The sequence below is a fragment of the Barbus barbus genome, assembly GCF_936440315.1.
Source record: "Barbus barbus genome assembly, chromosome: 7".
Classification (NCBI taxonomy): Eukaryota; Metazoa; Chordata; class Actinopteri; order Cypriniformes; family Cyprinidae; genus Barbus; species Barbus barbus.
The window spans coordinates 14,188,949-14,210,679 of record NC_136735.1 but is presented as its reverse complement, the minus strand read 5'-3'; the positions used below and the strand labels follow the sequence as shown (position 1 = coordinate 14,210,679).

Below are 21,731 nucleotides of genomic sequence, written 5' to 3'. Positions count from 1 at the left end.
CGCGCAGAAGCGTCTTTGACAGTGTCACAGAAACATGATGAGCTTTTGTTCCTGGAAAAACATGTTTTACTTGTGTTTACTGAATGCTTTTTCCCGTCCGTGCTTGAGGGTTGGTTCCCAACACTCCTAATGGCTCATAAAAACACCACAGCGTACTAAACTGTGCTCACCCACACAGTAGAGTGCGGTTCAAATGTCTGAATCCACAATGAAAATCTAGCAAATAAACCAGAAGTTTTTGGACTTTGCAAAGAGGTTTTGACATGAAATGAAAGAGAAATATTTAGGTTTTCCTGCAAGTTTAGGTCCCTAATCAAATAAGCAAATTGAGACGTTTACCAAGTTAACCTTACCACAAAAAAGTCAAATTTCCATCCATTAAAGCACAAGCTCTTGGGAACATTCGTTTATCATGCACGATCTTCATTAAAGTGTGAAGTTTGAGTTCTGCTCATATCAAAAAGTCATGCAGATTTTTTCAATTAACTTTTCACTCAGATTGTACACTGATATTACTAGTTATATCAGTGTACAAGGGAAGTCGTGGCCTAATGGTTAGAGAGTCGGACTCGTAATCGAAAGGTTGCGGGTTCGAGTCCCCGGCCGGCAGGGATTGTAGGTGGGGGGAGTGAATGTCCAGCGCTCTCTCCACCCTCAATACCACGACTGAGGTGCCCTTGAGCAAGGCACCGAACCCCCAACTGCACACACACTACATTAGGTGTGTGTGTGTGTGTGTGTGTGTGTGTGTGTGCATTTGTTCACTACTCACTGCTGTGTGTGTGCACTTGGATGGGTTAAACGCAGAGCACCAATTTCGAGTATGGGTCACCATACTTGACAATACGTCACGACTTTACCTTTACTTTAGTTATATATTATAGTTTTTTTTTTTAGTAAAATTTTTGATTTTGGCATAAATGAAAAATGTTGCCACAGAAACTAGCTGAAAAAAAAATAGGTTTTAGTTTTAATTATGATCAAATTGTGAAATAACAGTATGAAAATGTCATTTGTTTATTGATTTTGCATATGTGGATGTGGCTGTGTGGCATAGCGGAAAGAAGTCTAGGGGAAGTCGTGGCCTAATGGTTAGAGAGTTGGACTCGTGATCCAAAGGTTGCGGGTTCGAGTCTCCGGCCGGCAGGGATTGTAGGTGGGGGGAGTGAATGTCCAGCGCTCTCTCCACCCTCAATACCACGACTGAGGTGCCCTTGAGCAAGGCACCGAACCCCAAACTGCTCCCCGGGCGCCGCAGCATAAATGGCTGCCCACTGCTCCGGGTGTGTGTTCACGGTGTGTGTGTGTTCACTGCTGTGTGTGTGCGCACGTTGGATGGGTTAAATGCAGAGCACGAATTCCGAGTATGGGTCACCATAGTTGGCTGAATGTCACGTCACTTTCACTTTTCACTCACTTTAAAGTGGGAGCGGGTAGATAGCAAGATCAATAGTTCAGCATTCTAAGCGTGCACATTTCTCTTCGTGCCTATCTTTTTTCACTGCAAGCAAGGAAGCATTGTCCCCACTTGTTATTTCCAAGCTGCTTTTCTTTTCCATCCTCAGCAAGCGCTGGAGCTTTTTTAACTGTGTGAAATTACCAGCTAGCACAATGCCTTTGGTATAACCTTGGTATAAAGAGACGTAATCAGCATCACTCACGAGTCTCTCTTAAACTTTATTTAACGAGTCATTCATCTTAGTTTTGCCTCCATAAACAAGCTCGTGAAAGAAGGTGCTGCTTAACAACACATGAAACGGTGCCATAAAAAGGCTGAGAGCAAATAGCTCTCTTTTTCTCTCTCTCGTCAGTTGTGATGCTTTCTCTCATTCTCTTAACTGACCCTTATTCTTCTTTCGATTGCTCTCGTTCAGTTACCTAAAGTGGGTGGGTAGGATTACGTTTTTCTCTGACCCCTCTGCGCAACCCTTCACCTTTGGATGAGCAGGCCTTTTACCAGGACTTAACTACTTGAACCTTTTGATCTCGCTGTGCATCTTCTTTCAGAATGGCCTTGTCTTAGGAAGCCTAAGGCTGACTTTGTGTTATACAGTGTGTTAAGTCATTTGTTATGTAAGTCTACTCTTAACAACCTAACACAGTAAAAAGAAACTGTTGCTATTGGCAGATTGATGTTACTCTAGTTTGCTAGTTCAGCAGCTGGGGTGTGAGCGGGTCCAAACCCTCCCAGATGGATGGTTTGCATGCTGGACTGGAAAGGAGATTAGATTTGTGGGTGCAAAGGTCAGTTTGTGGGGGCGGTGGCCTGGGGATCCAACCTGACCTCTGAAACCTTCATCGTCCTACTCGTGTCACATATGGAGTATCTCTCTGTCCTACTTTTCTGTTCATCTTTTATCTAGCTAGCTAGCTAGGAACCAGACTAGGAAGCATTATAGCTAGCCTACATCCCCATCTGACATTCCTGTACGGTAGATATCTGTTTCTGGAAGCCAGTTCATAAAGCCAGCTTATCTCCAGCTGGTGTGGATTGGCGCTCTTTGGTTAACTACTTGAGCTGAACCCAGTCACATATTTTTGCATTTGCTTAAATCTCTTATTCTGGCACGTTGTTGAATCACCCCGACACGACACCGAAGACCACTGTTCCCTGCTCATTATATACAGAGGTTGAAGGACTCTCCCTACACGCAGCTTCTTATGTGTATTTATAATATCTGCATATCAAAGATCAACAGCATTGTCTGTAAAATTCTCAGCCGCAGTAATCCGTTAACAAAGAGCGCTCGGCTAGCCAAAAATTCTCCCACTCTTTCTGCCATTGCGGCAGCTAACCACATGTGACCCGCAGAAGGACCCTGCCCGCACCCCTCATTGTAATTGGCCGTGTGATTATTTGTGTGTGTTAACAGGCTCTCCCTCAGCACCCTGCTGTTCCCATTTGCTGGTTACAGCCATAAACTGGGCAAGCCCTGGTTGTTTTAACAGCACATGTGTTGATGAGTACTCTTTGGCTTTCTCGCATAAGAAGGACCCAATTAGACTCAAGGCAGAAGTCTCTGGAACTGTGTGAGTATGCGTGCACAAGTGTGTGTATTTGTACTGTATATATGATTTTTCTCGCTTGTTTATAAAATGTTGAAATGACCTTGCTATTTAGAGGTGTGTTGCACTTGTTTATGATTTTCAGTGAAGCGCTGCAACTTAGGAAGCATAGTCAGGCACATTCTCCAATTGACATTTTTTCACCTAGTCATCGTATATAATCCTACCATTCTTTTTCTCTTCTGCACTGGCTTTCATTTGTTTCTGTATGGTTGATTGTTGACCTTCCCTTATTATCCTATAGTAAGACTGGGAGCTCAAATAAGCAATGGTGTTGCTGTATTTTATTGTACGCTGAGACTTGTTAAGTCCACCTACAGTATCCGCACAGAAAATATTGCATTTTAATGTGAAACCCACGACTGTATGCATCATAACTTTCAATCATTCGTTTTAACACTTTATTTTTTTTAAAGCGAGTGTGTGTATGTGCATACACTAAGGTTAGCTCGTTTTTTAAATGCTACCCTCTCCGCACACTTCCGTCTGCACCATTAACATCACTGCGGCATGAATCATTGTAAATCGAATAGTGCACTTTGTGCGGGAATGAAACACGGCTGTCTCCGGATCATAATGGTGGAATTATAGCTCTCCCCCCATCATCACGCACGCGCTGAAGTCATCCCAAACCCAATTAAGGAGAATCCGTCTTCATTTGCTGGGTTTTGGAGGCTGACAGGGAGAGTGTCAGAGATGTGCTTTGGGTTGTTTTCTTTTTGAGGGGAGGTGGGGGCCCGGCTCGCGGTGTGATCGATCACAGGAAGCAGGCCAGGTATTGAAGGGTGTTGTTGCGGAAGGGGCCAAGACCTTAGATAACATCATCATTAGCCAGCCGACTGACACTTATGTGTGCATCATTACAGGCATCATTGCAGATGGAGTGTGTATCATCATGAGTATAATGGTTTAATTATTATTTTTTTTTTTTACTTATTGTTTTTCAATTTCAGTTTTCTTTTAATGGGGCTTTCATTTTATTTTATTTTACAAAAAAATTGCACCACAAAAAAATGCACCTTACTGAATATAATAGCTTTATAATGGCAACGTTTAAGTTCAAAGTTTTATTTGTCAGATTCATAGCAACAGCTGCAGTACTTGTGGACAATGAAATACACCTATAAATGTGTCATTGCTGCTACATTTAGCTGTAAATTGTGAATACCATCACTCTGGCATCTCTAAGGCATTTATGATTCAGCAGCAAGCATTGCATCCGCTAAGATTTTATGCCAGTCAGCCCACTCTAGAAAACAGCTAGTCCCTGTATTTGGTTTTGAAGTACATGGCACAGAATGTTTGAAATAAGAAAGTTTTGTTTGTGGTCGTTTACATAAATTAAAACAAAACTCTGATTGTGTTATTTTACAAATTTTCAAGAAACTGGCTGTATCATTATTTGCTCTGTCCACATAGCTGTTTGCTATTTTAATGTTTTTTACTTTGCAATGTAGTGCACATTTGTAGTTTCAGTTTAGCTTTTGCTTTTAGCAAGCTCACATTTTTATTTTAGGTTGCAAAAAGCTTCATATTATAGTGACAATATCCTCGATCAACACACGCATGCATTTTTCCATCTATGAATCCTCAAAAAAAAAAAAAACACACACAAAGAGGACTATGACCTGCTGTACTCTGGAGAGAAGAGAAAGGAAATGAGTGCTGAGAGGGAGGAAAGAGAAGCGAGATGAAGTAGAATGAGATGTGTGATGATCTGAGAGGAGACGAGAGGGAGATAGATTGAGGAGGTGAATGTAAGAGAAGAAAGAGAGAATGCTATTGGTGTTTATGGATTTGGTCTCTTTTTATTTCTGTGGCCACAAGGAATGTCTTGTAAGGAGGGAGAAAAAGTGTTTGAACAAAAAGGCATCAGAGAGCTCCAGCAGTTTTTGATTGTTGCTGAAATATTGGCATGTGCAGACTAGGGTGTTTGGTAATGAAGTTTAAACCTAGCTCCCTCAGATTGATCATTCAGCACATCACCTCCAGGCTTACCTTTAGCACTCAGCGAGACATCCAATATTTAAACACTCATAATTATTAATGGCGTTTATTATAGATGACCCACCTTTATCACTGTTTAATTAATTTGTTGCCACATCAATCAATTTAAATCAAAAGTTAACATTAAACAGCATTTTTTTACAATTATTTTTACAGACATTCTGTCTCAGAAATATAAAATCTTGAACAAAGGATTTTTAATAATGATTATTTTAAGTGTTCAATAAATAGCTAATATCCAATATTTTACATTTTATTTCTTTTTTACTTTTACAATGGTATATAGTATTCATGTTTAATATTAGTATGTTTAATAGTGTAAAGCTTATGTAATAAATCTGTATCATAAAACAAGAAATCTGAATTTGCATTAGAATGTTGATTTTAAAGCATACGTTCACCTTGTCACATCCTATTTTGATACACACTCCCGTGTTGGCTTACAGATGTTGCTCTGTCAGCGCCCTCAAAATACGACACAAAACGCTTTAAATCACAAAAGAGATCCTTGACTCACTAGAAAACAGGTGTGTTGCTAATTCTGTGAGCGCCTAAGCTATTGTGAATCTATTTCCTGTTCGAGCGGCGTCGGAGCATAGTCTATCTCTCTCATGTTAGGCCAGCCAGAAGTCCCAGGTGTACGGGTATAAGTCTATCTCTTTCTTCAACTGTTTTCTTGTTCCTCCTCTCTCTCTTTCTTTATCTGTTCCTCACCACTGAGGGACCATCTCTGCTTCATTTCACATGTCACCAGAAGGGGAAAAGGGCTGTGGAAAAGAGAAGCTAGCTACGGAGCGAGAAAATGAAAAGATAGAGGGAGCAAAAAGAGAGAAGGGGAGGCAGAGATTGAGAGAGCGAGGGATACTGGAGGCATTGTTCCACTCCAAGAGACGCAAACAGTCTCAAGCTTTCTGGTATTCAACCCGTAGCTCCCCTGTGTATGTGTGTGTGTGTGAGTGTGAGTGTGTGTGTGTGTGTGTGTGTGTGTGTGTCTGTGTGTGTGTGTGTGTGTGTGTGTGTGTGTGTGTGTGTTATAATAAATGTTATAATTCTGCAGGCAGAACAGAAGAAGGGATAAAATGACACTAAAAGATTAGTCTGATAGAAAATAGGCCAGAACGTCATATCTCTTTCTCTCTCTCATTTTCTTTTCTTTTATTTTCAGACTCTCACACACTCTCTCTCATCCATTTCTTATGCATTTTTTCTCCATCTTCTTTTTACAATTTCTTTTCTGTCTGTATTTCAATCTACATACATAAGTGCTGATGTTCAGGCCTACTGTTTGCATGAGTGGTTTTAATGATGCACATGCAGGGCTCAACAATAAGAATGGCCCAGGGCTATTTCAACCCAGTTGATGGATAAGGCCACTGCTGCATTGTCACTTCATCCTATGTTTGCTGCCAACTTTAAACTCATTGCAAACTTAATTTGGTTTCCTATGATGTATTTTGTTGTGAATAGTGAATTTTGCTGGTTTAAATGCCACCACAGCAAAGTTGTCTATCATACGTGGTGTATTTGTGAAAATGATTTGTGATTGTTATGGATATATCAGTGTAATCAGATGAAGAAATTTTTTAAATAAATGTTTAATGATGTATTTTAAAATAACAACAACTATTATTATTATGTATCTACAAAAATGTATTTTTTTAATGTTGCTACTTTTGAATATTATTAGAAGTAGTACAGTAGTATTGTTTTATTAGTAGTATTTATTTTTTTATTTTTTTAGATACAAATTAAAAAAGGCAGTGTTATATTAGTATCATTGATATACTCATGTATACTCAACGTTTAAAAAATATTTTCTATTTTCACAAGTTACATTTTTTGTAATTTTGTTGTGTTTTTGTCATTATTATTATTATTATTATTTAATATGTATATATCGTTTTTAATTCACTTTTCTTTATTAGCTTTAATTGATTTAGTTTTGGTTAAATTTCATTTAGTATAGTGAAAGCCTTGGCAACATCCTGAAATAACAGTTAAAAGTTTATGTATATGCAGTTTTTATTTTAGTTAATGATTATGTGGTTTTAAGTATTGATTGTTTGTTTATGTTATTGTATTTTTATGGTTTTAGATTTATTTAACAATAATTTGAATGTTTCTTTTAGAAATGATTTGTGGTATCTTGTTGATAATTATACACCATCCACTTATTCTTCAATTTGAATAATTCAAGTGACCAACAATTTTCGTTTCAATTTTTCCATTTGCATCCAATGATAGATTGTATTAGTTATAATGAGCATTTCATCTCTAAAGACATCCAATCCGTTCATCCAGTTTGATGGAGCATTTGTCATGTGTTAGTCAGTGAGCCCACCCCGCAGGGGGTCCATACAGCCATGCAAAAAAACTTCACAGTCCAACTTCACAGTTTTTTTTTTTTTATCATTATTCATCGCATGTCTTTTTTCTCGACAATTCATTTCATATGCATCAAAGTCTGTGTATATGCTCAGTTCTGTTACTGTGATGTGTCAACTGTTGTGTGTTTGATCGCTTCTTGTGCATCTCTGAACCACACTTATTTCTCTCTTAAACCATCAAATGACACAGAAAAACCAAGCCAGTTAGTGGTATATCAGACCATGAGGCCTGATTCTATATGCTCATGTATGATTTATCCACACACTGTTCTTGTTGAGGCATGTGTCCTTCAGCTTTGTTTGTGCTCTGTGGCATCCACTAAGGATCGGGTAAACAGACAAAGAGAGAAGGAGAAAAGAGAGAGACAGACAGTTAGTGATTTCAGCAGCGCGGCTTTTCTTAAGCGTTCCTGTCAGCACTGAGGCACGAGCTGCTATCGATTAGAATATGAAAACCTAGAGGCCTGCATATGAGATCGGGAATGAGCAAGCAGCGGAGAGCAGTAGAACAGACAGGTTGCACACACAGCATGCACACACACGAGCAGTGGCACAGGAAGTTGCTGATTAGGTTTGACCCGGTGTCAAGCAAAAAAATAAAAATAAATATGCAGAAGAATGCTGTGCAAAAATCTCATGAAGGGAAGAGGGGAAAAATCAATGACTGACAAACAAGCGCCTTTAGTTTACTGCCAATGAGGCTGTGGAAATAATACCCTCATCATTGACTCATGTTGACACACACGTGTTGCGTGTGTGTGTGTGTGTGTGTGTGTGTGTGTGTGTGTGCTCTATGCTGTATTTATTATGCTGCATTGCACACGTATCCATATGCGTGTGCAATGCAGTTGATTTTGCCTATTCCAAGGGGTTTAGAAGCTAATGAAACTCATAATTCTGACTCCACCATTTAATAGGATAAGAAGCATTCAAAGCTATTGTGAATTGCTGATAAACTCACACCTGTGCACTTTCTGTATTAATGCACAAGGTGATGTTGCTTGGCAACTACAAACCGCCTACAATTAGACTAATGAACACTCAGCGGAAAACTTTTTAATTTGTATTATTAATGCTAATCATTTATTTCACCTCACGTTGTGTCTAAGAAGGTCATTTGTAGAGTGTGGAGCTTTTTGTTAAGATCTGTGTGCACAAATTCTTTGTCGGACAGCTGATTGCTTCAATTTGTTATTGGCTGAATTGATGCACTAGCATGAGAGTACTCATCCACCTCTTTTATTCTCAGTGAAATAACAAATTCTTCATTGTTTTTATGAGTGTATTTGTTTGTGCACTGGAAAAATAGAGAAGATAACACTTCCCATCCAGCTATTTCAACAGCAATTTCATCTCGTCTTTTTGCTCTCGGCTTTAACCTCTTAAGACCCGAGAAAAAAGTTTTAGGAAAAAAAATGTTTTTTTCATGTCTTTAAATTGTTTAGAGCATTTAGAATAATGTAAAAAAAAATCAATTTCTTTGAAAAACTAAAAAGACGAATCAACATGCATAAGCAAATACAATTGATTTTTTAAATCAATACATTTTTAGTTTAAGATTTTTTTTTAACAAACTTTGTATAAAGATGATACTCAACTATGTTATAACAGAATGATTCGATATATTTTTTTCTTTTTGCAAAATGTGTGTAAAATGGCCACAAACGGGTTTTCTCAATGTATACAATGTATCTATAAACTAAATCTAATTTGCATATTAATGTGTTTTTTTTTGGGCAACATGTAATGAAAAAAGAAGTGTAATAATGGGAGTAATAATTGACCAGATTTTCATAATAATATATAATATTTAATAGAATATTGAAATATAATTTATTTCCCTATTCATTTGTTATGTCTCCCAAAATGCGTAATAAACAAGCTTTTAGTCCCGGTGTCCTCATATGAGGACATGTATGAAATCAACGTCCTGTTTCATAACAGAATATCATATTTTGATTTGAAACCCCATAATATTTTCCTGAGATGTTGATTTATGACACACAATTTAAAAATGAGACAGATTTAAATGATCATTATAAAATATTATCATATTTCCATAAGAGTGTCACTAAATTAATTTCAGACATTTTTGAAGACCAAGGAGAGGGAGTGGTCATGGTGAAACATCCAATCATTTGGTATCTCTGAAAAGCCCTGAATGTGCTCTGTACAGGACATCCAGACTTAACTGTGGCATGTATAGTCTCAGAGAAATACACTAAAATATAATGTCCTCATATGAGGCCGCATGGTCTTAAGAGGTTAATTGACAGCTGCACTGGATTATGTGCCGTGTTCAACTTCTTCATCTGCTCACACAAATCATTACACACAAGAGAGTGAGCCAATCTGTGCTTGATCTCCTCACGTGTGTGTGTGTGTGTGTGTGTGTGTGTGTGTGTGTGTGTGTGTGTGTGTGAGTGTGAAGCAGGCGGTAGGGAGTGCTGATGGAGCAGGTTGGCATGAAACCACATAAAGAACTTTGGTTATCACAGAGAGAGGACGAATGAAAGCGGGATGAGAGGCGAAGAGATAGAGGAAACAAATTTAAAAAAAGCTGCGAAACCAGGATTACACAGTGCCCTCTACATACACGCTTCCCTCAGTCCATTCAGCAGCTGAATTCCTCACCATAAAAGGCTTGTGTGCTTCAAGCCGTCTGAAGCTTTTTAGTATTATCAGTAGCACTTTACTTGAAGTGATTTTAGTGCTGTTGTACTGAACATCACCACAGCTGTGATTCAGCCATAGAGTGAGTAACACAATAACAGGTTGCATTTTGTCTAAAATATGCGTTACTTGATATTAATTTCTGTTTTATTGAACTCTTGAATGAAAGTAATATCACACTCACAATCGTGCTGTAGTACTAAATATTCTCTACCGCCAAATCCCAGACATTTCTTGCTCATGTAATATTGTTTAAAAAGGCATACTTGTTGTATTACAGTTGTAATAAACCTTTTAATCAGCTGAATGTTCACATGAATAATTTCAGATACATTATAAAGGTGTAAAAGTTGCACCTTTAAAAGTTACAAATGTATAATGTGTTAAAACAATTAACACCCAATTGATTGTGTAATATTATACAACGCATTATACTTTATAATAATATAACCATGAATATGTAAGCAGTTATCATTTATTATAACTATGGTTACAATTATTTCTGAAAAGATTTAATGCAAAAACTGTGTTTAAAAACCAAACGATTATTAATACTAACATGAAATCTCATGATACTGATAGTTTGGGGGTTTCGCTTGTTTTCTAGTGACTTATTTTTAAACCCTGATAATTAATTATGAAATTATAAAGAAATTAAAATAACCATGTTTCCACATTTATTTAGCTGACTTGTATACATTATAACACACTTTCTCCATGAAATTAAATTGCCCCTAAATTCAGTTCTAAACATACAAACTCAAAAAACAAAATCAACAATATATAAAGGTAAAACAGTTAATTAAATAAATAGTTATCAACAGTGCAATTACATCTGCTGTGATTAATTGATTGTGAAAGTTGTTTTTCAGCGGTTGAGCACTGTGACCAATCACAGCCGTGTCTGTTGTGTAATGAATGCAGTGGTGAATCAGAGGCCATTTAATGTGTATCTTTATATCAGTGTTCAGCCAAGAGTGAACACTTTATTGCTTTAGTCAGTTGGTCTGAGCACAGTAGACTCAACACACACACACACACACACAGTGGTGTATCAGTGGCAGCACATAATGTTAATGGCACTTAATTTGTTGGTTGGGATGGGCAGGCTGGATGGTGTGAGCCCTGCTCCCAGAGGATCTGCCTGTAATTGTGTTTCATATCTTAAATATATAAATAAAGCTTGCAATAATTACAAAATAATAATTCTCCCCTGCTCTTTCAGCATCTCTGTTTCTTTTTCTCTCATTATCATTCTCACACACACAGGTTATTTTTATTTTTATTTTTATTTTTTTGTCTGCAAGTCCTTTGCCTTTCTCCATTTCTCTTTCACAGTGCAGTGTAATGCAAAGAGTCAAAGGTAATTAGAAGGTTGTGTGTCCAGGACTCCAAAGCCACACGCCAAGGAAGCAGAGGTGACTTTGCTCACTGTCTCATGAGTGTGTCCAGACCCCTGACAGGGAGCTGAGGGCCAGTCAGTTTAATTACTTTTCACTCATTGCCCTCACCCTTTGCCTTTGACTGCTCTCAGATCAGGGGTCCTTGACCATGTCTGATAAGCTGTTATTGTATGCTAAGTGGAGGCACTGAGCCCAGGTCAGTTTTTGGTCCTGGTTTGGGAGGGTGATTATGTGTGTGTGTGAGATCGGCTCCAGATACTGTGGATGTGAGTGAAGAAAAGAGCAAAGCTTTTTCACATACCAAGAAGACTGTAAAAATGTCAACAAGATGAAAACATTTTCAGATGAATAGCATGAAATATGAGCTTTTCTCTCACTATAAATCAGGCTGCTTTACTACAGAATATCACTTTGTTAGCTAAAAAGAATGTTTTATTTCAAGTCCTTTTGAAGTCTTTACTCATGTTCTTGCCTTAATATTTTAAGTATGTGTGCTTGTGTGTGTGTGTGTGTGTGTGTGTGTGTATGCCCATACCAGCATCCATTTGATAATGGCTGATTTGATGGTGAATGGATCTAAGATGAAGATAAAGTGAATTTGGCAGCCAATGAAAGCAAGTTTGTGTGTTTGTTTTTGTGTGTGTGAGAGAGTGGTTTCCTCGGCCTCACAACTCACCAATGCTGTGGCCTTAAAGACAATTGTGGGCTCTGTGGAGAACATTTCCAACTTCCGTGCGACCACAGCTAGTGGAGCAGAAACATCCCAAACAGAATGCTTAAGCTGCAAACCATCATTCTTTGCTGTTTTTTGTTTGGTAGCAGTTGATGTTTTTTGTTCACACTGCTTGCGTTTATGTTAATGCATGGATTTGATACAGCTTCATGAACATGCACTTTGTTTTTGATTTGCAAGAAGAAAAATCACTCAAACTTGATTTTTTAAAAAGAAGAAAAAAATATTTACTTTTTCTTATTTACAGTAATGCATTTTTTTAAAGTAGCTGCTCTGTATTTGTTCACTTCATTTGCGGTTGTTAGTTTTTTTTATTTTCCTTTGGTTTAAAGTGGTTTTCTTTTCTTTAGGTTCTCCCATGCCATCCTCTCTCTCCAGTCCATCAGTCACTGAGCATTCCCATTCTCAACCACCCTCACCCAATCTCCATGACAACCAGAGTTCCGTCTTAAGTAATGCCACCACGCAGGCAGCACAGGATTCTGATTCGGAAGAAGAGTACACGGCCGCTGTCTATAGACCCGTAACGCAGCCCGCCCTCAGCCACAGCTGTAATGGTAAGGTGACCATCCCTCTCTTTCTCTCTCTCTCTCTCGCTCTGTCCTGCTAGGTCTGTTAAGTAAGAAAAGCGTGAAGGCTGTGTGTTCCTAGTAAAAACCACTGGAGTAAACTGTATGCAGGCTTTTGTCGGAAATTTTATTAGAGAATGTCACATCCAATCAGTGGTGTTCAGCTTCTGGGTAGATTGGGGGGAGTTAACTGATCTTGTGTGTAAAATGGTCATGGACCTCATATTGTGCTCGAAAACCCATTTTGCATGCTCAAAATCATTTTCAACTGAGAAGGGTTATTTTGATTTTACAAAACTTTGAATTAAGTTAAAGGAATAGTTCACTCACAAATGAAAATTCTGTCATTGTTTACTCACTGCATGGTTATTAGATAAGTATAACAAAAACTAAAAGTATAACCCTAAAATTATTTTATTTCAGCTAGTTGCCAACATTTCTGGTCAGGTATTGTTGAAACTGCTCCTGTTACTCAGTGATTAATGTTTAATAAAATATTTTTATATTCACTGTCACACAAAGCTCATCATAAAACATACAAAACCCATAAAATATTACAAGAGTGCTGCAGTTGTGTCATTAAAATCTGGAAGACTAATTTGCGATGGATTTCGATATGACTTTTTCAAAATATTACTAGAACAACGATCTTAAAAATAAAGGTTCTTTATTAGCATCAATGGTTCTATGAAGAACCTTAAACATCCATGGAAATTGTTCTTTTAGGAACTGTTCACTGAAAGGTTCTTTGGGGAAACAAAAATGTTTTTTCTATGGCATCACTGCAAAAACACCCTTTTGGAACATTTATTTTTAAGAGTACAGGTCTGTGGTAAATTACACACAACCATACTGAGAATGCACATTTTGAAGCAGTTATGTTAATTTTAAAAAACACATGTTTCTAATAAGGAACTACATACATGAGTGCGTGGAGTTTACGTTCACAACAATAGTCCAAGTCAAATTATGTTTACCACAGACCTTATTTTACTCATGAATTGAAAAACCCCATGGTGAATCAGTCTTGGGTTTTAATATCATTGCTGCAGCACTCAATTAGGATAAATGGTCAGTCTGGCGTTTGTGAGGGAGATGCTTGGATCAGATCAGAGCCGGACAGTGTCACATCAGATTTTCATTGTGAGAAGAGCTCACTGGTCACTGCCAAAGCCACATCTTACTGCCTTTGATACTTCCAGACTTGCTAGATGTTATCAGAGAGTCGGCAGGGAGTTGGGTTGCTGGGGCTGTTAACACTCGCCCGCAGAGAGACACAGCAGAGACTCCCTCTGATTCTCCAATGACTATGTAAATGAAGCGTACGCATGAAAAAACGGCTAGTGGGACGCTGGCTTAAGATGATGCTGATGACAGCTGGAGCTCCTAAGGCTCTCAAACAAAGACTCAGAGGTCATGGTGCATGAGGACAAGAACACACCAGCAGAGTGTTTGTTTGTGTTAGCGTCTGAAAAGACACAAGATGAAAACAATAACAGGAGGAGGCTCAGAGCATAGCTGCTGGAGAGACGGGAAGGGAACACATAAAACAGAATGCGTTCTGAGTAAAAGCACACACATAGTATTTGTGACTTATTTTTTAAAGGGATAGTTGACCCACAAATGCAAACTTTATCATAATTTATCTTTAAAAACCCAAATGAAAATATATACGCCTATCTTGCACAATATCCAAACTGCACTTTTTCTTAAAAAGAGTGAATTGTGACTGTCAAGTCTTCAGAAGAATAGTTAGCTAAATCATATGGGCTAGTTTTATGGTGCTTAACCCTAAAAAGTCTACTTTTCATATTTGATATGCAAATAATAGTCACATTACATCCTATCTGTTGTTGCATATATTTGCTAAATTTGGACTTCTGCAAAAAATAGAGTGGGATACGTAAGCTTTTAAATGGAGCCTCTTATGCTCATTAAGGCTGTATTTATTTGATAACAAATACAGAAAAAACAGTAATAATGTGAAATATTATTGCAATTTTTAATATTGGTTTCCTACTTCAATAGTGGGAAGTATTTAAAGTGTAAAGTATTTCTGTGATGCAGCGCTGAATTTTCATCTCAAGCCTTCCGTGTCACATGATGATTCAGAAATCATTCTAATATGCTGATTTATTATCAGTGTTGAAACTGTTGTGCTGCTTAAGATTTTTTTGGAACCTGTGATAGTTTTTTCTTTGATTCTTTGATTCAATTCAGCTTTTTTGTTCTTTGGAAGGAAAAACCCATTTGTTTCAAGTCGGCCATAGTGAGACATTTTCTTTAAAACCTTACAAACGTATAAACACATTTGAAACGCATATAAGAATAGTTTTACATGCTCTACACAATCCCTTGTATTTTCTCTTCAAGCTTCCATTCATTGTGACCAAACAGGAATCCTGTATCACCATCAGACCTGTCAAGATCCACTTTCTTCACTCTGTGTTGTTGACATTGGTGTTGATGTATTTTTACCTCTAAAAGCCTGCCTTAAAAAGAAACATTTCATTTGGCCTAGTATTTATCCATAATGAGGATGATTAGATTTTCTTTATGAGGGGAATGCACGGAGTTACTTCACCATTGTTTATTCAGCGGAATAGCGTGGCTAATTAAATTTAGGGCTCTCCTCTGTATAATTCCTACATTCTGGAGCACATAAGGAAAGTATGTTGTTTTAAGAACACTTTATAGGATATAGGACTTTATGTCTCCATGCACTGACATCAGGAAAGTTGACAGACTTCAGTTCTGAGCCCAAACAGGACCACACATGTCCAGATGTTTACAGTATGCTGCTTTTAACAAAAATTCACCTTCTATTCATCCATACGACGTGATCTATGCCCTAATCAAAAGCAGCTCCAGTTAAAAGAAGGGAAAAAAAACCTCAGTGTCAGGCTACTTATAATGGATGAGCTTTTATCTGCAGTGAGGGGCTTTCTCGATAACCATCTGGAGAAAGATCACGGCGATGCAGGCTTGACTAGGAAACCCCACGTTTACCGCCAGTAAGTCTTTTAAGCTGACTCGCGTGTGGCTGTCAAGTGGGGATCAGGAAGCACTCCAAGCACTGACGTCTCATCATTTGAAGCGATCATCGATATTTGTAATGAGTGGAGGTGCTGTTGCTGATCGTTGCGGAGATGCAGGGCTGCCCGGCCCACTTAGTAGATCAAACTGAAATCAGGGTTGAAAGAGAGAGAGAGGGAAGGACAGGCTGAAAAAAAAGGATCCAGTGCACATCCTCAGAGGCCAGGTTTTAATAGTCTGAGAGTAGACAGCAGGTCAGTGCACTGGCTCCTGTCTGCAGCACTCCATATTAAAGACATGAACTCAGGCAGAACAGGAACAGTAAAGTGGGAGACACAGAGGAGATGGAGGGAGGAAGGGGTAAATCAGTTAGGTCAATGATTTTTTTTTTCATTTGTTTATTTTTTGCAAGTGACAGTATTTATACATTTATTTTAGCTGCTATTTATCTGCACTTCATTCATCTTGATATACACACACACACACACACACAAACACTTCATTCATCTTGACACTCACAGAATTAATTAATTATGTATTGGATTTATATGAGATTTAAGGTGCTATTTACCCCAAGCCACTTCATTGCTCATTGATTGCTTTTTATAATTTATTTTATTGTAATAAAATACGCCGCTCTATTTTTTTATAAATTGCATTTTTTTATTATATGCTGTTGTTTTGAAGTGTATTTTATGAATATAATATTTTCTAAATAATCCAGAAAAAAAATATTACGGTAATATTAAGCTGTTTTCTTTAGTTTTTTTTGTTTTTACTTTGATAATGAAAGCATGTTATTTTAACATTAAATCAGCATATTAGAATAATTTTTTGAAAGATCATGTGATACTGAAAACTGGAATAATGGCTGCTGAGAAATCAGCTTTACCTTCACAGGAATAAATTGCATTTTAAAATATATTCAAATAGAAACCAGTAAAATAATTATTTTAAACTCTAATGCTTTTTCACAATATAACGCTTTTCACTGTATTCTTATTTTGGTGAGCATGGAGACCGAAATTTTCTTTTTACTTTTAGTATACTTTTAATATATAAATTATGTGATTCATGGCCTGAGCATTTCATTGCATTTACACTTCCCAAAGTACCTCTGCTTTGCCTTACTTTGTGAGAGTAAAAATAAAGGTTGAGAAAAGGGCCTGTAAAATAAGCATGTCCTATTCTGTTTTTATCAAGACCCGCTTGAAATGCAGAATACGCATCAGTAAGATAGACAGACAGACAGCGAACAAGAGCTGTGTCCGTCGAGAGCGATTACCCTCTGCCTGCGTAACCCATCCAACATAGACTCTTGTTGTCAATTAGCCAGCCAGGGGGCCTGCTGAAGCTGCCAGCGCACCGTAGTGCGGACTCTCTGAAACTGAGCCTCGGGTCACCAGGCCTGTCGAGCTCCTCTACTCTCACCCACCGATTGCTATTGTCAGGTGCAGTGGGCATGAAAGCAGCAATTTTATAGCACAGGAACTCCAATAACGTTTACCGGGGCCGACGAGTCCTCCGACTCCTGTGCCTTGCTCACACCGCCACGTGGGTTGCTTAAGTTCCTACTGTTTTTCTCTTTCTGCCTTCTAACTTCCATTCTCCTCGCTGCCTCCATGTTTTCACAGTGAATAGGGGGGGAGAAATCTAACGTATGGGCCACAGTTTAAATTAGCCGACCACATCAGTGCCTGTTGGAGAATGAACATGAGAGCGTTCAGTATGATCCAGCTCCAGATGGGGGGGTGGGGCAGTAATGGTCCAATGGGGCTGTAAAAGTTTATGAATCAGGGTTGGATGCAGAGCAGAAGCATTGGTCGCTCAAACAGTGCTTTTTTTTCTGGAAAGAGGTTAGGTTAGGGCTAGAAAAACACCTCTGAAAATAGATTTTGGGAGCTGTTTAGTCTAGAAGGAGGGTTTTTATTTTTTGAGAACTCCAACACTTTGCATTATGCAGCACAGGGTTTCACAATGCAAAACAGGAAGTTTCCTCAAGATCAACACAATCTCATTTTCATAAAAACATAAAAAAAAGATGTTATACATTAAAAACTTCTACATAAAAGTTTTTTGTGCACATTTTATTAAAAAATATATATAGAGAGATTTTTTTGTTGTTCTCTACATGATTCCCATCTGTGTTATTTTGTAGTTTTGTTCACTTTACTACTGTTATAAATGTATAATGTATATAAAGAATAATATAAAAATATGAGCAAGCGTGTCCAGATATATGTAGTTTAAAAAGATACACTATATTGCCAAAAGTATTGGGTCACCCCCTTCTAATGAACATGTTTGACTACTTTAGTAATTTCTATGAGTACAAATCTTAATGTTAAAGCATATAATGATATTCTAGGGAATTGTGTACTTCTAATTTTATAGCAACAGTTTGAACAGGACCCTTTTCTATTCTAACATGACAGTGCCTCTGTGTATAAGGCACGGTTCAAAAAGACACGATTGATTCAGTCAGTGTGGAAGAACTTGACTGGTCTGCAGAAAGTCAAGTCCTTATCCCAGCTGAACACCTCTGGTGTGACTTTAAATGCAGACCTTGAGCCAAAAACTCATCACCAAACACCAATGACTTGTATAGACACTATAAGGACAAAAGTGTTGGGACACCCCTTCTTTAGAACAGAAAAAGGCACTAACAAAACTGTGGCAACAAAGATGGAAACATTATTCATGTATTTAAAAATTGTATTTCCATCTCTGTTGCAACCGTTTTGGACGTGTCTAAAATGACAGTACCCTTATGTACAAGTAATTTGGTGGTGATGATGTCAGGGTTCTTGGCACAGCAGATACTAGAGAGAGACCCAGATGCAGAATTATCAAGGGAGTGACATTTATTGACAAGATTGAAATAAACAGGGCTGAAGTGAGTCCCAACAATAGAAAAGGGCAGTCCGCTGGAAAACAGGAGGATGACCAAAGTCAGACCTGGACCAAGCTAGGCTAGAGAGCAAAGGAGATAGAGCAACACCAGTCAATGATATCAATGGAGATCAGGCAGCAGCTTGGGTAACCAGTGATTGACACTTAGAGCTGTAGTGAACCCAGTCCAATCAGCTAACCAGTTCTTGAGAACAGCAGCCAGGGCTTGATACTTTGAGCTGTAGTGAAACCAGTCCAGTCAGATAGCCAGGTCTTGAGAACGGCAGCCCGGGGGAATCAGGACACAGAACAGGAACAAACACTAAACAAGACACGACCACAAGACAAAATAACAAGCAACAAAATAAAGCATCTATGACTACATGCTATGACTAAAAAGGAAAAAACCAAAATCAAACTGCTGAGAGCAAATAATTCAAAAGAAAGAACCAAAAAGCAAATTCCAGGAATCTAACTGGAATATAAACTGGCTAAGACAAAAATCAAAATAAAGAAAAGAAGCCAAACTAGAGGCTAAAGAAAACTAGAACAAAATTAAAAAAACAGGAACTAGACTAGAGCAAAATAACAAAAGCAAAGGAATCTTGATAAACCTCAAGAGAACCAATGCAAAGCTAGACAGATAAGGAGAGCAAAAAAAACACTACTCAATACGACTAGTAGACTGACAATAAATTCTCTTTCACACAAGGAACTCACGCAACGAACCAGCAGAGACATGAGGGAAAGGAGTACAATATAAAGGAGCAGAGCACATGAGGATCAGGTGGACACAATCACGTAAACCAGGACTAGACAAGGACTAAACAAGGGGGCGTGACCATGGGAAACAGGGAGGTTGGACCAGAGGAGCATGTGGCAAACACAAACAGAGACAGAGCCATGTGCTCAGACACAAAACAAACAAAGAAACATTGAACAGGGACAAGACAGACAAGACTGTCAGGGCAGAATCCTGACAGTACCCTCCCCCCAACGGACGCCTCCAGGCGTCCACACCCGGCAAAGGGGGCACAAACTGGGAGGGCCGGCTGGGAAGGAAACCTTGAGTTCCAGGACAACCAGAAAACATAGGAGGTGGGACTGGGGAGGAAAATACTCCAGGGAAAGAGTTTGTGGCCAACCATGGAGTTGCCGGCTTAACGAACTCGTAAGGCCTTGGTGACAGGGAGGGTGGGATGGGGACCTTGTTGGTGGTCCTTCTGGAGACATGGACTTGTTTCGCTGGTGGAGTCTTGAAAATGGCCTTAGTGGTCTCGGTCTCCGGGGCCAACTCTTGACTGGTGAAAGACCTTGGGACAAACTCAGGGGCCATGACTGCTCTGATAGGGAGGGTGAACCCTTGGGGAAGAGGCTCAGAAGGCACAAAAACGGTCTCAGGTACTGACTTGGAAGCACTCCCCAGAACTTCAGGGACAGACACTGGACTTGACTCAGGTGTACTTCCCTGGGCTGCGCTGACAGGGTCAGGGACTGACTGGGGATAGCTTTCCTGGGCTACTCCGAAGAACTCTGGATACTCCTGGGCTGGAGTACACCCTGGAGGTTGTGAGGCCTGGACCGGAACTGTGGCTGAGAGTACTGGCTGCTCAGGATTGGCCTGTGTGGTAATGACAGCGAGCTGCTCAGGGATGGCCTCCATGGCCATTGCAGGAAGGGTTTCTGAAAGCATCAGATGACAAACAAGATTGGTTTCTGTGGACACAACAGGATTGGCTCGCTGTTCTGAGGTAGCCTCCATGGCCATAACAGGCAGGGTGAGATGCTCTGGAATGGCCTCCATGGCCAGGTCAAGAACAGTCTCAGTTGAAGCCGCAGTGCCCACCTTGGACGAAATAGGTCCCATAAATTCAGACGGTGCAGTCTCAGGTTCCTTTAACACAGACTTAGCTGGTGAAGTAGGCGGCTTAGGGGTTGGTTCCAGGCTGTATACCTCTGGAACCACAGAAAACAGGACCAACTGAGTAGAGTCCTCCTGGACCACAGGATTAGGGACCTCTTGAATCAGACTCTCCTGACTCTGGTCGTCCTGGACCAATGTGCTTGGGACCTCTGAAAGAAGAGCATTTGACTGCACAATGTGTGCCCTCCTTTTAGGTCTTAGAGGGCTCAAAGGTGCATGATTGGCCACTTTTGGCGTGCCTGCAACCCTCTCAAACAACTCAGGGACGACTGAAGATACCTTGACCCGAACTGGGAGGATTTGAACAGACTTAGACTCTAGGATAACTTGGGTGGACTCAACGGACTCAGGGATGACTGGTGTAAACTCGACCGGCTCTGGACTGGCAGGAGCAGACTCGACCGGCTCTGGACTGGCAGGAGCAGACTCGACCGGCTCTGGACTGGCAGGAGCAGACTCGACCGGCTCTGGACTGGCAGGAGCAGACTCGACCGGCTCTGGACTGGCAGGAGCAGACTCTGAAGACTCTGTGGTAGATGCAGCAACTCGAGCCGCCCGCTTTCTTCTGTTCCTTCGTTTCTCAGTAGGAGTCAGATGATGATCGTGGACTTGACTCAAAGGAGGAAGGAGGGCAGGGTGGTCACTGCAGACATCCTCAGGAGGGTTAAGGATCTGCCAGTCTTTACGGTGATGCACATAAAGGGAGAAGTCCCAAAAACTCAAAACATGCAATTGCTCCATCTCCCATCGTGGCAGGGGGTCATCCAGAGCGAGGTTGAAGATCTCCTTCAGGACTGCGTCATCATATTCTAGGCCCCTAGCCATGGTCCAAAAGAACTGAGCAAAGCCCCGTGGATCCATGCCCTCCTGACGAAGCAATGACACTGCCCGTTGGAGCGTCAATCTCCCTTCTGCAGTGGCAGGTGGAACAATTTTAAGACTCATTCTGCTGGGTCTGGTGATGGCTGGTTCGTTCTGTCAGGGTTCTTGGCACAGCAGATACTAGAGAGAGACCCAGATGCAGAATTATCAAGGGAGTGA

The 21,731-nt window shown here is 39.6% G+C and overlaps 1 protein-coding gene across 1 annotated transcript in view; it reads left to right on the top strand.

The window, feature by feature from the left end:
• The window catches only part of LOC306872067 (teneurin-3-like), a 181,067-nt gene that overhangs the window by 24,822 nt on the left and 134,514 nt on the right, over positions 1 to 21,731 (top strand). The window contains exon 2 of the mRNA XM_079420417.1: positions 12,620 to 12,826. Within this exon, the coding sequence (XP_079276543.1) occupies positions 12,628 to 12,826 (199 nt within the window). The 5' untranslated portion in view covers positions 12,620 to 12,627. The remainder of the gene's footprint in view (positions 1 to 12,619; positions 12,827 to 21,731) is intronic.